The sequence below is a fragment of the Papaver somniferum genome, chromosome 9 (genome assembly GCF_003573695.1).
Source record: "Papaver somniferum cultivar HN1 chromosome 9, ASM357369v1, whole genome shotgun sequence".
Taxonomy (NCBI): domain Eukaryota; kingdom Viridiplantae; phylum Streptophyta; class Magnoliopsida; order Ranunculales; family Papaveraceae; genus Papaver; species Papaver somniferum.
Genome location: NC_039366.1, coordinates 101864875 through 101882035, shown reverse-complemented (window position 1 = coordinate 101882035; position 17161 = coordinate 101864875). Strand labels below are relative to the sequence as shown.

Here is a 17161-nt window from a genome sequence, read left to right as displayed (position 1 = left end):
GCTCCCCTTAGTAGATCTTCGTCTTCAATCGATGAATGTCGTGAAGTCTAAAGCCCAACTACACATTTTATCCTAATCTGAGACATAGCTATAAGTAGACTAGAAATCAAGACTTATAGTTTTGACAACTAAACTTTACAAACAAGCTTGAGATAGCAACACTTGCGAGTTCGACCGAGCAGTGCTCTAACAATGGACAAGAGTGTAATCTCAATTAACGTACCGCCAACCTTCGATGACACAAATTACTTATGGTGGAAAACTGCTATGCGTTCTTTCTTACAAGCTCGTGACTTTTAGACATGGGTTCTTGTTATAAGAGGATACAATGCTCCAATGGTTATAGAAGCAGTTGTTGCTGTTCCTAAAAGGTACAGAAGCATATGACGATGATAAAATCAAAGATGCTAAACACAACTCTGATGGATTGAACGCCATTATCCATGCCATAAGCCAAAATCTTCAACATCATGTGTCTACGTGCACTAGATCAAAAGATGCTTGTGATATCTTAGAAACCATATTTGAAGGGAATTCAGCAGAGAAGGAAGCAAGGCTTCAAAATCTAACTTTTGACTTGAAAAACCTTCATATAACTGATGAAGATTCGTTTGAGGAATTTAATCACAAATTTTCAGAAATAATGGACTCTTGTCATTCATTAGGGAAGACTACTCCTGAACGAGATATTGTGATGAAAATTCTGAGATCTATGCCAGCTCGATATGAGTCTAAGAAACATGCCATCATGGAAGGAAACGAACTTTCTACACTTTCCAGAAGCACGCTTGTCGAAAAGTTAAAGATCTTTGTCCAAGTGTATGGAGTACCCTAATTCTGTTTTTGAACCATTTATAGCTTTGTCTAGAGGTCTTTTTCTTCTTTGGAAAGATGGGTTTGAGTTTTATACTGTTCACTCTTTTAAAAATATGATTCATTTCCTTGTGAGACATGATGCTTCTAAATCGTAATGGCTTATATCCTGTGTGTATGGTTCTTGTAAGCCACATGAGAAGAAAACTCAATGGAGTTTCATAAGAGACATAAGATTAAATATTAATCAACCGTGAGTCCTTATTGGCGACTTTAATGTTATCATTGACCCTGGTGATAGATGGCAGTAATAGTGCTTCTACTTCTACATCTCCATCAATAATACAACGCATTCATGAGGCTAGTTTAATAGATTTGACCTATAGTGGTAAATCTTTTACTTGGTATAATAATATAAGCATGGTACTGGAAGAATTAAGTTGGAATTGGATAAGGCATTAGTTAATGATGATTAGTTAATACAATTTTTAACTCATTTGACTCATCTTGCATCTGTCCATACTACGATCTGCTTAAATTTGTATAAACATGTTAACAATACGAGTAAAAATTGGAAGTTATTCGTTTGTTGGTTAAAAGACAGCTCATGTAAGTACCAAGTTATTAAATCTTTGAGTGGAGGTATTCAAGGTAGTGCTGCTCATAATGCCAAACATATATAAGCTTCATTTCGCTAGAAAAGTTCTCGCTGCATGGAGTGACACCACATTCGACAACATTGACACTAATATGAAAGAACTATACTCTCAACTAGACAGTCTACGTCATTCAATCAGTGACCATATATACTTCATCTATCCTTGCAGTTGAGAAGGATATTGACAAGTGGGAGGAAATCAAAAAGGACTTCTGGATGCAGAAAAATAAAGAGAGTTTCTTCAGAAGGTTGACAACAACACAAAATTTCACCATGCAAATGCTAATAAAAGAAGGTCAACAAATATAATTGATACCTTAGAGGATAAAAAATGGAGTCTGGTGCTCTGATAAATAAAGTTTATCTCAACTTTTAAGTGATCATTTTCAAGAAATCAACACCTCATCCTCCCCTACTGATGAAAATTTCTTACAACATACCAACATGGTTATTACTCCTCAAGAAAATGACAGGCTCATCTCCATACCTACTGAAGCAGAAATATTGGATACTTCAAAAATCATGGACTCATGGAAGGCACCAGGGCCCGATGGTTTTCCTTCGGGATTTTACTTGACACAGTGGGATATTGTAAAAGACGACCCCTATGGTGTAAGATTTTTTTACAGAAGTAGCTTCATCAGTAAGGATTTAAATCAAATGAGACTAATGTTTGTACCTTAAATTAAAACTCTAAGCTCACCAGCATACTATAGACACATAACACTTTGTAAGACATTATATAAGCTGATCTATGAGCTTATGGCCAGAAGAATGAAGCTAGTGCTCAACAAAGTTATATCATCACTTCAATCTGCATATATTCCAGACAGACTTATTTCACACAATATCTTGTTTGGTCATGAAATTATACATACTTTGAAGAGGAAAAAGAAAGGTGATAGTTATTTAGCTTTTAAAGCTATACATAACGAAACATTCGACAGGCTAAAATATAGGTTTATATTGGAGGTTATGATAAGGATGGGTTTCAGAAAGAAATGATGTTCACTTATATTACATACATATCAACTACTGAAATCTCTGTGCTGCTAAATGGGTATCCGTGCAAGCCATTTAGACCTACTCGAGGCATTCGACAAGGTAATCCAATCTCCCCTTACAACTGTGTTTACTTTAATAAAGCTTTTCTTGCATCAAAATAAATAAATAAATAAAGCCAACATAAATGAATTCATATAAAACTAACACATCGTATATATACGCATAAGTATCATAGACAACAACAAGCAAACATCTTAAGATTCCTAAATTGTCCATGTATTTTCTGAATACTATATAAATGCCCTTAATCTAACATGTGTGGATGTCCAACGGACTTTTAAGGTTGCATCCGGACCCGCTGTAATTCGTTGGATTTTAAAAATGTAGAAATTACTATTTACTCCAATTTTTTCATGACCCAGTTAATGGCTAGTCCGCCCGTGAAAAACATTTACTTCATGTTTTTGGACTAGATTATTTACCCTGTAGTCCAAAAACTTCGTGGAAATTATAAAGTGTATTTTCTAAATACCTAAAACACCCTTCTAGGTCTAATTAGTATCAACACATGTAAATGTTACTAGTAGTATGTTACTACATACTAGTAATATCAATATGGTGATACTACATATTAATATGTACTATACTAGTAGTAACAAAAATATCTTACTAATTTGTTACTAGTAAATTAGGTAACTACTTTAATATACTAGTTACTACTAATATACTATACTAGTATATACTAGTAGTAACTAGTATCAATACGTAACAATTTTTTGATATGTAGTATCAATACATAACATACTACATATCAATATATAACATACTACATATCAATATGTAGTATCAATATGTAACATACTACATATCAAACATACTATACTAGTAGTAACTAGTATACTATATACTCGTAGTACATATCAAACATACTACTAGTATACTAGTATATACTAGTAGTACATATCAAACATACTACTAGTAGTAACTAGTATACTATATACTAGTCACAATTTATACTACCAGTATACTAGTAGTAACTAGTACTAGTAGTATAATATATACTAGTAGTATACTATATACTAGTAGTAACATGTAGTATCAATACATAACATACTACATATCAATATATAACATACTACATATCAATATGTAATATCAATACATAACATAACATATTGATACTACATATTAATACGTAGTATCAATATATAACGTACTACATGTTAATATGTAGTATCAATATATAACATATTACTACTAGTATTAGTTACTAGTAGTATACTACATATTACTACTAGTATACTAGTTACTACATATTACTACTATATTACTAGTATACTACATATTACTACTAGTATACTACATATTACATATGTAGTAACATATATATGTATTAATATACATAATATTATATGTTAGGGTTAGTAGAGTAATTTTACTCTTTTCAAATTTTTTTTGGACTAGCGAGTAAATATGTTTTCCCGCCGGACTAGTCATTATTCTGGGTGGGATTTATTGGACTAAACAAGAAAGTTCTTTTTAAAAATTTCTCCGTATCCAACCCATTAGCAAACGGTTCGGATGCCCATCCACAAATATACAATTGGTCCGGGTCAAATCCGCGGATTCCAGGTGGAATGCTCCCCCATTGAAAACTCCTCTTTTTTGAATGCGGAAGTCCCTTTAGAATCATTCTAGTTCTCTCTTTTGGGAGTCAGCGTCCTCGGGGAGTCGGCGATTTCGGAAGGTCTGAGCTATGGCGACTGTGCGGATGATAGGCAAGTGACTAACTAACTTGTCCCATTCATACACTGGCTTTCCACTTCCCTCATCTATTTTCAATTACTAACAAGTATTTATCTAATCATCTCTCTCCATCTCTCTTGAAATCGAACAGATATAGCCGTTAATTTCACAGGTGAGACATTTTTACAATCACTTCTCGTTCTCTTGTCACAATTTATGGTACGGAGGGTCAAAACCCAATACTAATTGCCACTTATCACTCAGATGGGATGTTTAAGGGTCTTTACCATGGGAAACAGTGTCATATTGGAGATTTAGCTGCTGTTCTTGGTAGGGCTTGGAGTTCTGGAGTCGATCGAATTATCGTGAGCGAATTCTAACATTTTGTTTACTAATACCAAATTTACCTCTTTTAGTCAATGTTGATGTCTCTGGTACTGTTTGTATGTTAGGTCACTGGTGGGTCTCTCGAAGAATCAAGGGAAGCTCTTGCAATAGCTGAAACAGATGGTCTTTTTCTTCTCTTAGTATCATTTTGGATTTCTCCTTGTTTGCCTTCTCATTACTCATAATTTGTTTTCAATTGTCATATGTAGGACGCCTTTTTTGTACAGTCGGGGTGCATCCTACCAGATGCAAGGAATTTGAGGATAGTGGGGACGCAGAAAAGCATTTTCAGTCCCTTGTGTCATTAGCAAAAGAAGGAATTGAGAAGGGAAAGGTTGTTGTTTTTCTCGATGCTCATGTTTGTGTGTATGTTACATTCTCTGTTTTGGTGCTTTAGATAACCTGAACTATCAGTCACCACTCAACGTTGAACTTGTATTGAATTCATGTGTTACTCATCTATTCTTCTCCTGTCTAGGTAGTAGCAATTGGTGAATGCGGGTTGGATTATGACAGGCTACACTTCTGCCCAGCTGATATTCAAAAGAAGTATGTTGATAGTTTAGTGGGTTTGACCTTGAATATATTTCATGTTTGTGTGTTTTCTTTATTACTCTTAAGTGTAGTTTAATTTGGCGTCATAATACGAAATTTCCACCCCACTGAAGCTGTTTGAATTAGGTACTTTGAGAAGCAGTTTGAATTAGCCAATGCTGTGAAGCTACCAATGTTCCTGCACATGCGCGCTGCAGCTGAAGATTTTTGTGATATTCTAGGCCGAAATAAGGAAAGGTGAGTTTGCTTGAGCTTGAACTCACTAGATTACATTTTTAGAGAGGTTGATCTCAACATGGCTGTATACATGAAATTGGAAGAAGAGCAGCATCAGTTTTTGTTGATTTCCCCCCTATTAGTTTCATCTCACTTTGCACGTGAATTCTCATGCTTTAACTTTCATGTGGATTAACCTGATAATGTTTTTATTTTTGTTTGGCAGGTTTACTTCTGGAGTTGTCCATTCATTCACTGATAGTGCTGATGATCGTGATAAGCTCTTATCTTTCAGTAATGTCTATATAGGTGATTACTTAGTTGAGGTGGATCTTCAGCTATTCATTTTCAATCAATTTTAAATTAGTAAGGCTGAATGTTTTATTCCATATAAATATTCTGTTAATATGGACTAGTAATGTAATGCATGGGATGGGATTAGTCTGAATAAGAATGTGTGTGTTATTATTCTAGGGAACACAAAAGTCATTGACAGACCACTTCAAGATCATTAATTGTTTGTGATATATTCTACCACATATGTAAACCTTAAAACATGAATAATTAGGATCCCAGCAATATACGTAACCTAAACATTAAATTATTAGAACCTCTGGGAAGCCTTTCAAATGACAATCCAATTGAAAATTTACGATTATTTTGTTGGGAGCTATGACTGGCTGCATGCATGCTATATATATGAATGAAGATAGAGTGTAATAGATAACCAGTGGTAGTGTCTGAAACTTCACCGACGAAATTAAAACATGTAATTGACGGCAGAAACTAATCCTTCTTATATACTTGTTTGGACAAGAACAGAATTTCAATTTTGTTACTTTTTCTATCACCTGTCTTTCCTATTGCCGAGACAACTTTCTGTTAAAATACATATGATGTGGATCACCCGTATTTTGATACACCATTTTTGTGGTCACAGGTATAAATGGATGCTCTTTGAAGACTGCTCAGAATCTCGAGGTTGTAAAAGGAATTCCTGTTGAAAGAATGATGATAGAAACAGATTCACCATATTGTGAAATTAAGAACACTCATGCAGGAGTTAAGTTCGTAAAATCTCAATGGCCTTCTAAGAAAAAAGAGAAGTATGATCCTGAATGTATCGTTAAAGGCCGAAACGAGCCCTGTCTAGTAAAGTAAGTACAGCACTTTCCTTGGTGGTGTGCCGTCTAAGTTTATCCCCTTGTGCTGTTATTCATTTTACCCCCTTTTGCTGTTATTCATCTTTAGGGGTATATTATGGATGAGTAGAAAAAATGAAAATTAAACAAGTCTGAGTTCCTGACCTCCATCTTCGATCAGCTGACCCCTGAGCTCTTGAGCTTACACCAATTGTTTAATTACTAATTTGGCCATTCATATTGGTGATGTTCCTTTTGATTTTGTTGTGGGGTCTTATCTATGTAGTTTGCTCACATATCTGGAATTAGTTGAACCAAACTAGTATTTTTGTTGAATTTAGATTTTATGTTTTCCCAAATGAATTCTGGATCTCTCTGATACATAATTAACATGATGACCTTCCAGGCAGGTTCTTGAGGTGGTTGCTGGCTGTAAAGGTATTGCCGACGCAGATCAGCTAAGTAAAATCATTTACCACAATACCTGCAGGTAAGTTTGGGTGGCCGCGAGTTTTGTGTTTGTAGATATCTATGCAATATGCTACCGATCAAAAAAAAGATATCTATGCAATATGCAGTATCTGAGATAACCATCCAATTGGATTCCATGTAACGGTCTTGGATATTTTCTTGTGTTCCGTGGTCACCTCCCTCTCTTTTTGGGTATGCCTCATTGAAGTTTCATACATTGAATGGTTTTGTAGGGTCTTCTTTCCTCAAGATCTGGACTCAATCGCAGATGCTCTTCTGGATGGGAACCAAGATATCCAGTAAACAACCTCGTGCTGAACAAGTGATGTGCCATCTCAGGATACTTTTTTTTGCAAAAGATGTTTGGCTCCGCAGTGGCGGCACCTTGTGTGCATTGAGTGAAGTTATTCAATTCCAAGGAAAGAGCCAGTTAGTGACACATAATACCATATCTGGATGAACACTGGATTGTAAGGAAATGTCATAAGGGATACGGCCCACTTCATTTACAGAGTCTGCACTCTACACTAGTTTTTGTCATAATTCAAGTTTCTTTTCTGCGTTGCTGATAAAAAACAAAAAGTTTCTTTTTCTAAGTGTGGAAAGCTGGAATTAAGTATTTGATTCACTGAGCCTAGTGGAATTCCCAGGAATTACATCTGTCTTGTTTCAAAATCCAAGACCTAAAAGTGTTGACTCCTGCAATTCCCACAGCTCTTACAGTTACAAGGGCCTCTGTCTGGATACCAGGCTTCGCAAACACACAATACACATCTGTTTCAGGATGAAGAGATCCCCATTTTCAAATAACGAAGAGGAGGGGGCTTTTTTACAAGGGCCTCTGTCTGGATATGCAATATACTAATACTGAAAGTAGTTGAGTAACGAAGAGGAGGGGGCTTTTTTTTTTCGCAATCAAGAATATTACACAGATGATGCATCTCATAAAACTCAAGACTACTCCCGAGCACTTCCAAGTAGGATGCCGAAGAATCCCCCCCCCCCTATTCTAATCACCATCCTTTGTTTGAATTGCCATCTGAAATTATGACTTCAGCACACATATAAGCATCTCCATGACAGTTCTCCATGTTATCCCACTCATTCACGTTTATCAGTCAATTAATGCTGATGGTAGGTTGCATAGCATTTTCAGGGATCTCTGCATCACTTTCTGATTTTGTTTCTTCAACTTGAGAAGCCAAAGTTTTAGCCCTTTCTGCAGCCAGATTTAATCTTAATGGCCGCCCTTGAACCTCCTAATTAGATGCATATTCAGAAGCAGGAACATGAAACAACAAACCGAAGAGAGATTAGAACCGGAAAGGATATAAGAGTAATGCCACATGTATGGCATTGTTTAACTTCCTGTTATGCAAGTCAGGCTTAGGTGGGCATCACATTAGAAAGGATTTAAATACCAGATGGTTGACTATAAAATGAATCTCACCACTCCGTTCAAGGCATCAATTGCAGATTGTGCATCTTGTGCAGAAGAAAATGTGACAAACCCAAATCCCCTTGCCTTGCCAGAATCTCTATCATAAATGACCTTGGCAGACAATAGCCCAGGCTGATTAGCAAAGGCATCTTTCAAGCCTTCAGAACTGACGGTCCATGCAAGGTTGCCAGCATAGATCTTGTAAGGGCTTTCAACAAAACCTCTGTTGCTTCTATGAATCTTTGGCCCCATAATCTCCATCTCTCCTCCTCGTGGAACTTCCGGAAAGTTAACCTTCACAGTACGTCCTCCAATTTGCTGCAAAAGTTAAACATGAACAACACTACCGCCCTAAATATTAACTTCTCCAATTGCAAGGAAAACATTGACAAACCTAATCAGTGCATTCTCTAAACTGATCTTTGTTTTTGGGAGTAATTCGTGTTACCCGACCACATAATATAGGCAAAGGATTTATGCCATTTTAGCTAAAGGGCTAGTTCTGACTTGCATGGCATGCTAGATAGAGTGGCATGAACACTTCAATGTGGTCAGGTAACAGTCCTGGTAAAATTTTGTGTTCTGAAATCAGGTTTTAACTGTAAGGGATTTCAAAGACAATAAAACTCCTATCATCTTCATGTTTGTTTAATGTAGTGGAACCAAATATCATCCAAACTTTAAAACTTGAAAATTTCCAGAGTGGAATACTCACAGATCCAGCAAACATCCTAATAGCTTCTTTGGCCTGTTCAGCAGTCCCCATTGTCACGAAAGCAAATCCTCTACTTCTGTCTGTTACTCTATCATAAACTATCTAACAATTCAAGAAAATATAAGCTGTTCATAATCAAACAAATGATAAATGAGCAAATAAAATTCATTAAGGTTTAAAGTTTCCAGGAAAAATAAACACCTCTACAGCAGAAACTTGGCCAGCCTGATTGAAGATATCAGTTAATTGGGCAGAAGTCACTGAGTATGGCAAATTTCCAACATACAATCTACTGCTTTCTTGTATTGGCAGGTCTTCGTCGTCGTCTTCATCATCATATGAAAATTCATCTTCATAATCTTCATCTTCTTCTTCATTTTCGTAATGTTTTCTGTCGATAACAGAGGTAGAATCATGGCAATGGATAGAATTTGAGAGAGTAGACAAACGGGTATTTGGGGTTTGGAATTTTAGAAATGTGGGATTTATTTCTGTAAATTTGGATTTTAAGGTTATGGGTGAGAAATCGAGAGTAATATTCACAATTCGATGGATAAGACGAACTGAAGAAATAGAAGTAGTAGCAGCAGCCATGGAGATGAATGGCGCTGCCATTGATTTTAATGGAAGAAGATTAGGGTTTTGATTTTGATCAAATAATTATCATATTTGGAAGAGAGTGAGACTGTTATGAACTATAGAAAGAAGATATTGTGGGAGATCAAAGTGGATAAGTCCATTATTGTCGTTGAAATTCAAAACACAAAGACTCGGTGATAATGGCCGATTCAAGTCAACTATGAACCGATGAGTTGGCTTGTCAACATATGCCGACTCCGGCCCGGATTCAAATTATTTTCCTGTATCCAAATTGGATGATGGCCTGCAAGCCTGTAGTGCCGATCTAAGGATTCCTATTTTAAGGGTAAAAAGAAAAAAGGTACAGGGAGTCTTCAGAGCAATTCTTGGATCCTTTTTCGCCGATGACTGTTTACTTTTCTTAAAAGCTTTTCCATCACAGTTTAGACATTTTCAGGATGTTCTTAATCAATTTAGCTCAGCTTCTGGTTAGGTTATCAATTTGCAGAAATCGACAATTTTTTTCAGTAAAAATGTCTCTCTTGCTAAAAGAAGTCAGTTATCAAACATTCTTCAGATGAAGACAATGGGACTTGGTGAAAAATATTTGGGCATTCCACTTCCGATGCATCTCTCAAGAACCCAAAATTGTAAACTTATAGTGGATCACATGAATACAAGACTTCAAGGATGGAGTAGTAAGATCATAAATCAAGCTGGTAAGACTACACAACTTAATTCTGTTTTGAGTACCATGAGTTCTTATCATATGCAAGTTCTTAGAATTCCAGATTCAATCATTAAGGAAATGGATCGAATACAAAGGAACTATTGGTGGAATAATTCTTCTGGTCGTAATAGTAGACATCTCATTAACTAGAATAACATGAAACTGCCTAAAAGATTCGGAGGACTAGGATTAAAACATTTAGCTCATTATAACTCTGCAATGTTAGCGAAAGTAGCCTGGAATGTGATTCATAACTCAACAGAACCTTATGCTCAACTGTTAAAAGCCAAATATTTCCCGTACCATGATCTGAAGTATGAACCTCCTCCGCTTCATAATAACTCTAGTTGGATATGGCAGAGTATTGCTCATGGATTTCGAATTGTTCAACAATTAAGTAAATGGCAGGTTGGTAGAGGTGATACCATTAACATCTGGAAACATAACTGGATTCCAAGTGAATCGGGGGCTTTATATAATTGGGATGAGTTAAATACTAATGATATTCAATGGGTGTCTCAATTAATGATTTCATGTACTTCTCAGTGGGATATTCCTCTTTTGCATAAACTCTTTCCAACTACTCATGTAAACTTTATTTTAACCATTCCGATAGATCTGCAGTTTGAAGATACTTTAGTATGGCCACTCACATCAACTGGTAAATTTACAATAAGATCTACTTATAACCATTTGTGTAATGTTCATTCAACACCTTCAACTTATTCTTTCAATACCAATTTCTGGCTCAAGTTCTGGAAATTACACATTCCATATAAACGGCAGATTTTCCTATGGAAACTCATTCACAATGCTTTACCTGTTAGAGCTAATTTGTATCATACTGATATAGTTGAAAGAAGTTGCATTCTCTGTAACGCGTCTCATATTGAAGATGTCAACCATTTGTTCTTTGGCTGTGATTTTGCAAAAGCTATATGGAGAATTTGTCTACCTCAGCATTGTCATTATATTTATCAGTTTCAAACTCTGAATGACTGGTTTGCTTCTTGGACCTCTCTTGATGCAGAAATTAACTTTTCCTCTGAAGCTCCTTCTATTCATGGAATAACAGCTATCCTTTGGAACATATGGAAGTTTAGATGCCAAATTATTTTTCAACAAGCAGCAATAAATGTGAATTCTGTGTTATATCCTCTGTTCAAATACTTAGCAGATATTATTACTACTACTACTACTACTACTACTGTTTCAGCATCTCATCATACTAGGCAGTCTAGACATCATGTAGGTCATATGCATCATTGGGTCTCTCCACCACCAGACATGTTAAAGATGAATATTGATGCTTCATTTGGAAAAAGTTTTCATTTAGCTGGAATTGCTATGATACTGAGAAATTCTACAGGGTCTTACATCGCAGGAAGGGTCTTATATCGCAGGAAGAGGAACAAGATTATTAAAATTTAGTTCAGTATGTAAATGCTGGTTTACCTCTGCCTCCTTGGTAATCTAGTTCTCTGTTAAATAGGTGTGCCAGTTTGTTTAATCAACAATGTAAGTCTAGGTGGTCCTGTGTGTATATAAATAAGAGTGCAAATAAATCTGACGATGCTCTAGCTAAAACAGTTCGCAGGTTTCAACTTTGTGAGGAATGGTGGATACATCCACCTGAGTTGCTAACTCCTCACTTAGCCTATGATGTAACCTGTCTTTCTTTGAAATATAAATTTGGGTTCTGTTCAAAAAAAAATATTCTTGGATCCTGAAATGTATGTAAAGTACACCAATTCAAACTCCAAATGCTCTGGAAAAACGTAAATACATTTCTTTCAAATACAGCTTATATATGATGATGATAAAGCCTAAAGGTCTTCAAATACAGCTTAATTAGTCAACTGACAGTTTTCTAAGTATTTAGAGATTCTATAATAACGCATGTAAGAAAATATTAAGTTGGAAGTGCGGTTCCTCAGGTCACCTGCATAGCCATAAAAACTGGTTCCTATGCCTTGATAGGTCCCAAGTTTGCCGGCTTCTGAATGACTCTTACAACGGGCATACCATCACCTTCATCATTACCAACTCTCCATGATCGGTCTTTTTTCCTCATTGGTTTCCTATGCTGTTTATAGGATGCTGTTGCTGTCTTCTTCCTGACCTGCTTTCCAGCCTTTTTTGCAGCCAAGCCATTCTCTTTCTCGTATGAATCGAGATCCTTCAGCGCATGCTCTAAATCGCCTTCTACAGCTGGAGAATCTACATCGTCAGATAAGTCTGAATCATCATCAGTAAGTGATGAACTTGGACCAACATCAGTCTCCTTATCAGCTTCAGCGTCAAATCCAGGGGGCAACTCAAAGTGGGGCAGCTTCCCATCGAGGTAGTCTTTCAAAATAATACGTGAAGCCTTAGTTTCATCTGGAAGTCCACTTGAACCGACATATCCACGAGATGCACAATAAGCCCTAAGTAATTCTGACGCAAGAGGAGGCCTAGTTTGTGGTTCATACACTTTGGGTTTTGGCAGGGTAATATTGTAGACTTTCTCAATTAGATGCCTTGGAACACGATTTGCAACAACTTGTATAGCTTCTCTATGTTGAGTCATCCGATCAATTGGGAGAACCCCAGATGCAATCATCTCATACCTAGAACTGGTAAATGACGGAAACACTAAACCAGGACAATCGCAAAGCATCAGCTCTTCAGATATAATCAATGTCTGGAAGTGTTTTGTCTTTCCTGGAGTTGAAGTTACACCAGTTCGCTTCTCACCCACCAAGGCATTAATCGTTGAACTCTTACCAACATTAGGGTAACCCACAAAACCTACAACTACGTGTTTAGCTGCTTGGTCAGCACCCTTGGAAATAGTGCTCTTCTTCATAGTGCTCTTCTTCCTAGTAGCAGCTATAGCCTCCGCTTCAGCTTGCAACCGTGCCAAAAGCTCTTCTCTGCCATAAATTTTTGTCTCACTGTTCGAGGTATTTTCCTGCTCCTCAAATCCTATCAATGGTCTGCCTTCCACAGCGGCAGTGGCAGCTTTAGCCGACCAAAACAAATACAAAATTCCATTATCTTGGAAGTATTTAGCCCATTTTTCCCTACAATAACCAGGGTTAGAATAGTTCAAAAGAGATTGCAGTAAGAACATACACAGTGGTTTAGCTCGAAACAAAATTACCTGACAGAAAGTGGTAAAAGGTCTGCCTTGTTAACAAGTAGCATTGTTTCCTTGTGCTCATCAATTTCACGTGCATATGCCTAAGCAGTAGATAAATAGTTTGGTCATGATCCTCGGAGAACAAACATCATATTGCAAGTCAGTAAACAACTCCTAACATATTAATAGTTTGTGGGAGTAGGACACATCTACCATATAGCTTGGTGCTTTCGGAAAATCCTAAGGCCTTCGACACTGAGTCATGGACATTGAAGCAGCCAGAGACGAACCCAGCTCTAGGCAAGTGGGTGGATCAGTTGAACCCACTCAAAGAAAACTGGTCCTTTTTTAATTTTTCATACAAGGCCTCGATTCTATCATTATATTACACAGAAATTCTTCGTTCTCTTTATTTTTGACCCGCACTACAGCAAATATGCTTAGTGCTAACCCCACTATGTTAAGTTTCAAGGTCCTCACTGGAAGCAACTCCAGCTTCATGTAAAGAAGGGTAAGAGAGCAAAAACTAATCTTTGTAGTTTGTAGCATATAAGAATCTACGATATAATTTTTTTTTTACCACTATGTTTCAAAACAGTATTCCAAAAGAAGAAAATCTTTCAAAAGATTATACTTACATGGCAGCTAACCAACTAGGATTCTTCGCATCATCATTTTACTTTAGCAATTTACTAATGTATGTATATAATTGGGAGAGCGAAACATGTAATTTTAAAATTCCGTGGAGTTTTACAACTATACATGTACATGTACATGTAATCACCTCACCAAAAAGAATTGATCACAGTTTATTTTTTTGGATATGTTAACTGCTTGTAACTCAAATATGATCCAGGGACAGTAACAGCTACCAGGTTCCAATTTTATCTTACTAATTTAGCCTCACTATAGTCATCATTGTGGAATAAACAATACGAATTTCAACATTTTTGCTAACTAAGCGGTTGGATGTATAAAGACGACAAGCAACAGCGGTTCAGCTCAAATAGCAAAAAAGTGGACTATAATATTAGTTCCTTTTAACAGGTAACACTTCCATTTGCTAACTGAGCGGTTGGATGTATAAAGACGACAAGCAACAGCGGCTCAGCTCAAATAGCAAAAAAGTGGACTATAATATTAGTTCCTTTTAACAGGTAACACTTCCATTTCCTATCTTACCATACTTATAAACCAGAATTGAACTCTGCTTTTAGATACTTCCAGACAAAATTTATACTGTTGTCCAATTATTTCTATCTTATCAATGATAAAAGAGGCCTAAGTTCATCTTCTAACACTGGGATGCATGTGCAGTATCGCGAAGTGATCGGTACCAAGTGGGATTGAAAACCAAATGCATATGATTGACCATCTGTAAAGATATCAAACTGAGAACTACGAATAACATACCTCAAGATCAGGGCACCGATAGAAAAGAGGGTCACGTGCATCAACAACCATTACAAGCTGGGAAGAATAAAAATGTGTTGGATTATAATCGCAGGATGTTAGAAAATGTAAACACAAGAACATCCTAACAAGAATAAAGTTCACAAATCTGCTAAAATGGATGCATAAAGAAAAGATCACTAAGAACCTGAGTAAGTAAACATCCTAGTACTCAAGTTTGAAAATGAAGCAAATGTTATTTTTGACACGAAGCTGATAGCACCATTGCTGCTGAGCATATGAGAAAACTGAGCAGACATATTCTTTTTGGATGGCACCCATCTAGTAACCTAAATATTAAAAGTATAATAACTGAAATCCCAGGGTAAGTTTCTGTTTTGCAGATTGGGTCGATGGTGATCTTTTTAGAAACGGAAAACATAATGCTGCATTAAACAGACGACACACGAATCCAATATGGAAATATGGCATAGATACTCTGGTCAGAGCTGCTTTCATGAGTCTTAAACATCACACATGATGCATTAAAAACTATCCAATCCACTGGAAGTAGACAAGTCTGTCAATCAACATAAATATAAAACTCTGGTATATGCCAGACCAACTCAACTTCAACTGCAAGACATTTAAGTATTACCTAGATATAGAAAATTACAAAATAAATGCATAATCTTACCAAATCGCTCCTTTCAAGTACTCGCCACAGCTGCCGCCAGATATCCAAGTTCTTCTCAAATGGAGTAAGAACAAGCTTTTCATTTTCCTCTAGACTGAAAAATAGGAAATAGGCAGAAACATAAAGCAAGTCAAACATTATGGTAATTTTTCAGTGATGATAAATGTAAAATTGCCTAAAAGGTCTTTATCCAAAACGGCGTTAACCATATTACAGCCAGCATTTATCGAGCATAGTAAACAACCATAATTCGACTTATTGTCAGTCTGTATATATCAACATCACTTATCTATAGTCACATTGATAACTATGAGAATGATTCATAATATTAGATGATTTCTCCTCCTCAACTCTACAGTATTGCGCTAAACAAAGTTGTAAGAATTCAAGCTCATATATTCAACAAAGTTGATAAAATCAAACCTGGCAAGTTTTCTACGCCAGATTAAGAAAGCCTGTTTCTCATTAAAATCAAGCTGATCCACCTCCATCCCTGGATACCAAGGCGGCCTACAAAAAGTAACACCAAAAGTGGTCAACAAAATGAAAATATCAATCTACTTGAACTATTTATCAATTAATAATTACCTAAAAAGGAAAAACTATCATCACCTGCGAGGAACCTGAAGACTACCAGCATGTAATTTTTCCTCTTTCAACTGTTGCTCTCTCAATTCCTCAGGTGTCATCATTTCATTATTCTCGTTAGCATTTGTATCCCTAAACAGCAATAAATAAATTAAAAACCAGAATTAAAATCAGAAAAGATACATAAATTAAACCAAAAATAATAATTTAAGAAGCTAGGGTTACATTACATACAGGTTGATGAGGAACTTAGGGGTAGGATTATCATGAGTATAGAGACGTTCAGCTTCCTCAGCTTTTTCAATGATGGCGTCAATATCAGTAACTTCTGTTACAGATTCTAGAACTTTATTCTCTTGTTTCCTGTAATATCTACCTTTTTCCTTGATTTGTTGTACCATTTGGTTATGGTGTTTAACTAGGGCTCTTCCTAACGACGTTTTCTCATTCTTCCCCATTTTTTTACTGGTTGAAAAAACACAATCTATGAACAGAATGAAACCCTAGAAAATTGAAACTAATGTAATCCCAGAGGAACCCTTTCTCGGTTCTATTTTGGTAGCGGTGTTTCAGGTTGTAGCGTATAACTATAAAGAGAGGAGGGTTTATAACACGTTGCCGTTATCACGGCACAGTTAGATTGTTCTTCTTCTTTCTTTGCCGACTATGTTATTGATAACATCCCATTCTTGGCTACGCGGCAGCCAATTTATGTTGACTTTGTCGACCACGTTGACGTTGTTGTTGACAACATCCACTTTTTGTTATTCGCAGCCACCATACAGGGGAAAAAAAATTGTACCCAGAGATTTCAATCTCAGCCTTTCCCCATCTAGAAAATTTAAGACAGTCCATCCATGCACAAATGCTTGTCATGGTCCTGTGTGTGTTATCCTACC

The 17161-nt window shown here is 36.4% G+C and overlaps 3 protein-coding genes across 3 annotated transcripts; 1 reads left to right on the top strand and 2 right to left on the bottom strand.

Annotated features, from left to right (window-relative positions):
* Nucleotides 1–4139: 4139 nt before the first annotated feature.
* On the top strand, nt 4140–7621 carry LOC113309969 (putative deoxyribonuclease TATDN1). The gene is made up of 11 exons (XM_026558492.1): nt 4140–4254; nt 4374–4394; nt 4487–4587; nt 4675–4732; nt 4819–4943; nt 5088–5158; nt 5291–5401; nt 5607–5689; nt 6321–6537; nt 6929–7012; nt 7227–7621. The coding sequence occupies exons 1-11, from the start codon at nt 4233–4235 to the stop codon at nt 7294–7296; spliced, it is 963 nt and encodes a 320-aa protein (XP_026414277.1). The 5' UTR covers nt 4140–4232; the 3' UTR covers nt 7297–7621.
* Nucleotides 7622–7903: 282 nt separating this feature from the next.
* Nucleotides 7904–9858, bottom strand: LOC113309968 (33 kDa ribonucleoprotein, chloroplastic-like). Its single transcript, XM_026558491.1, has 4 exons — nt 9351–9858; nt 9150–9251; nt 8444–8752; nt 7904–8252 (listed from the first exon to the last, which is right to left on the bottom strand). Exons 1-4 carry the CDS (start codon nt 9762–9764, stop codon nt 8112–8114), a joined length of 966 nt encoding a protein of 321 aa, XP_026414276.1. The 5' UTR covers nt 9765–9858; the 3' UTR covers nt 7904–8111.
* Nucleotides 9859–12155: 2297 nt separating this feature from the next.
* Nucleotides 12156–16844, bottom strand: LOC113309781 (GTPase LSG1-2-like). The gene is made up of 7 exons (XM_026558290.1): nt 16497–16844; nt 16287–16394; nt 16098–16184; nt 15675–15768; nt 14999–15055; nt 13607–13686; nt 12156–13526 (listed from the first exon to the last, which is right to left on the bottom strand). The coding sequence occupies exons 1-7, from the start codon at nt 16718–16720 to the stop codon at nt 12425–12427; spliced, it is 1752 nt and encodes a 583-aa protein (XP_026414075.1). The 5' UTR covers nt 16721–16844; the 3' UTR covers nt 12156–12424.
* Between the last annotated feature and the right edge of the window lie 317 nt (nt 16845–17161).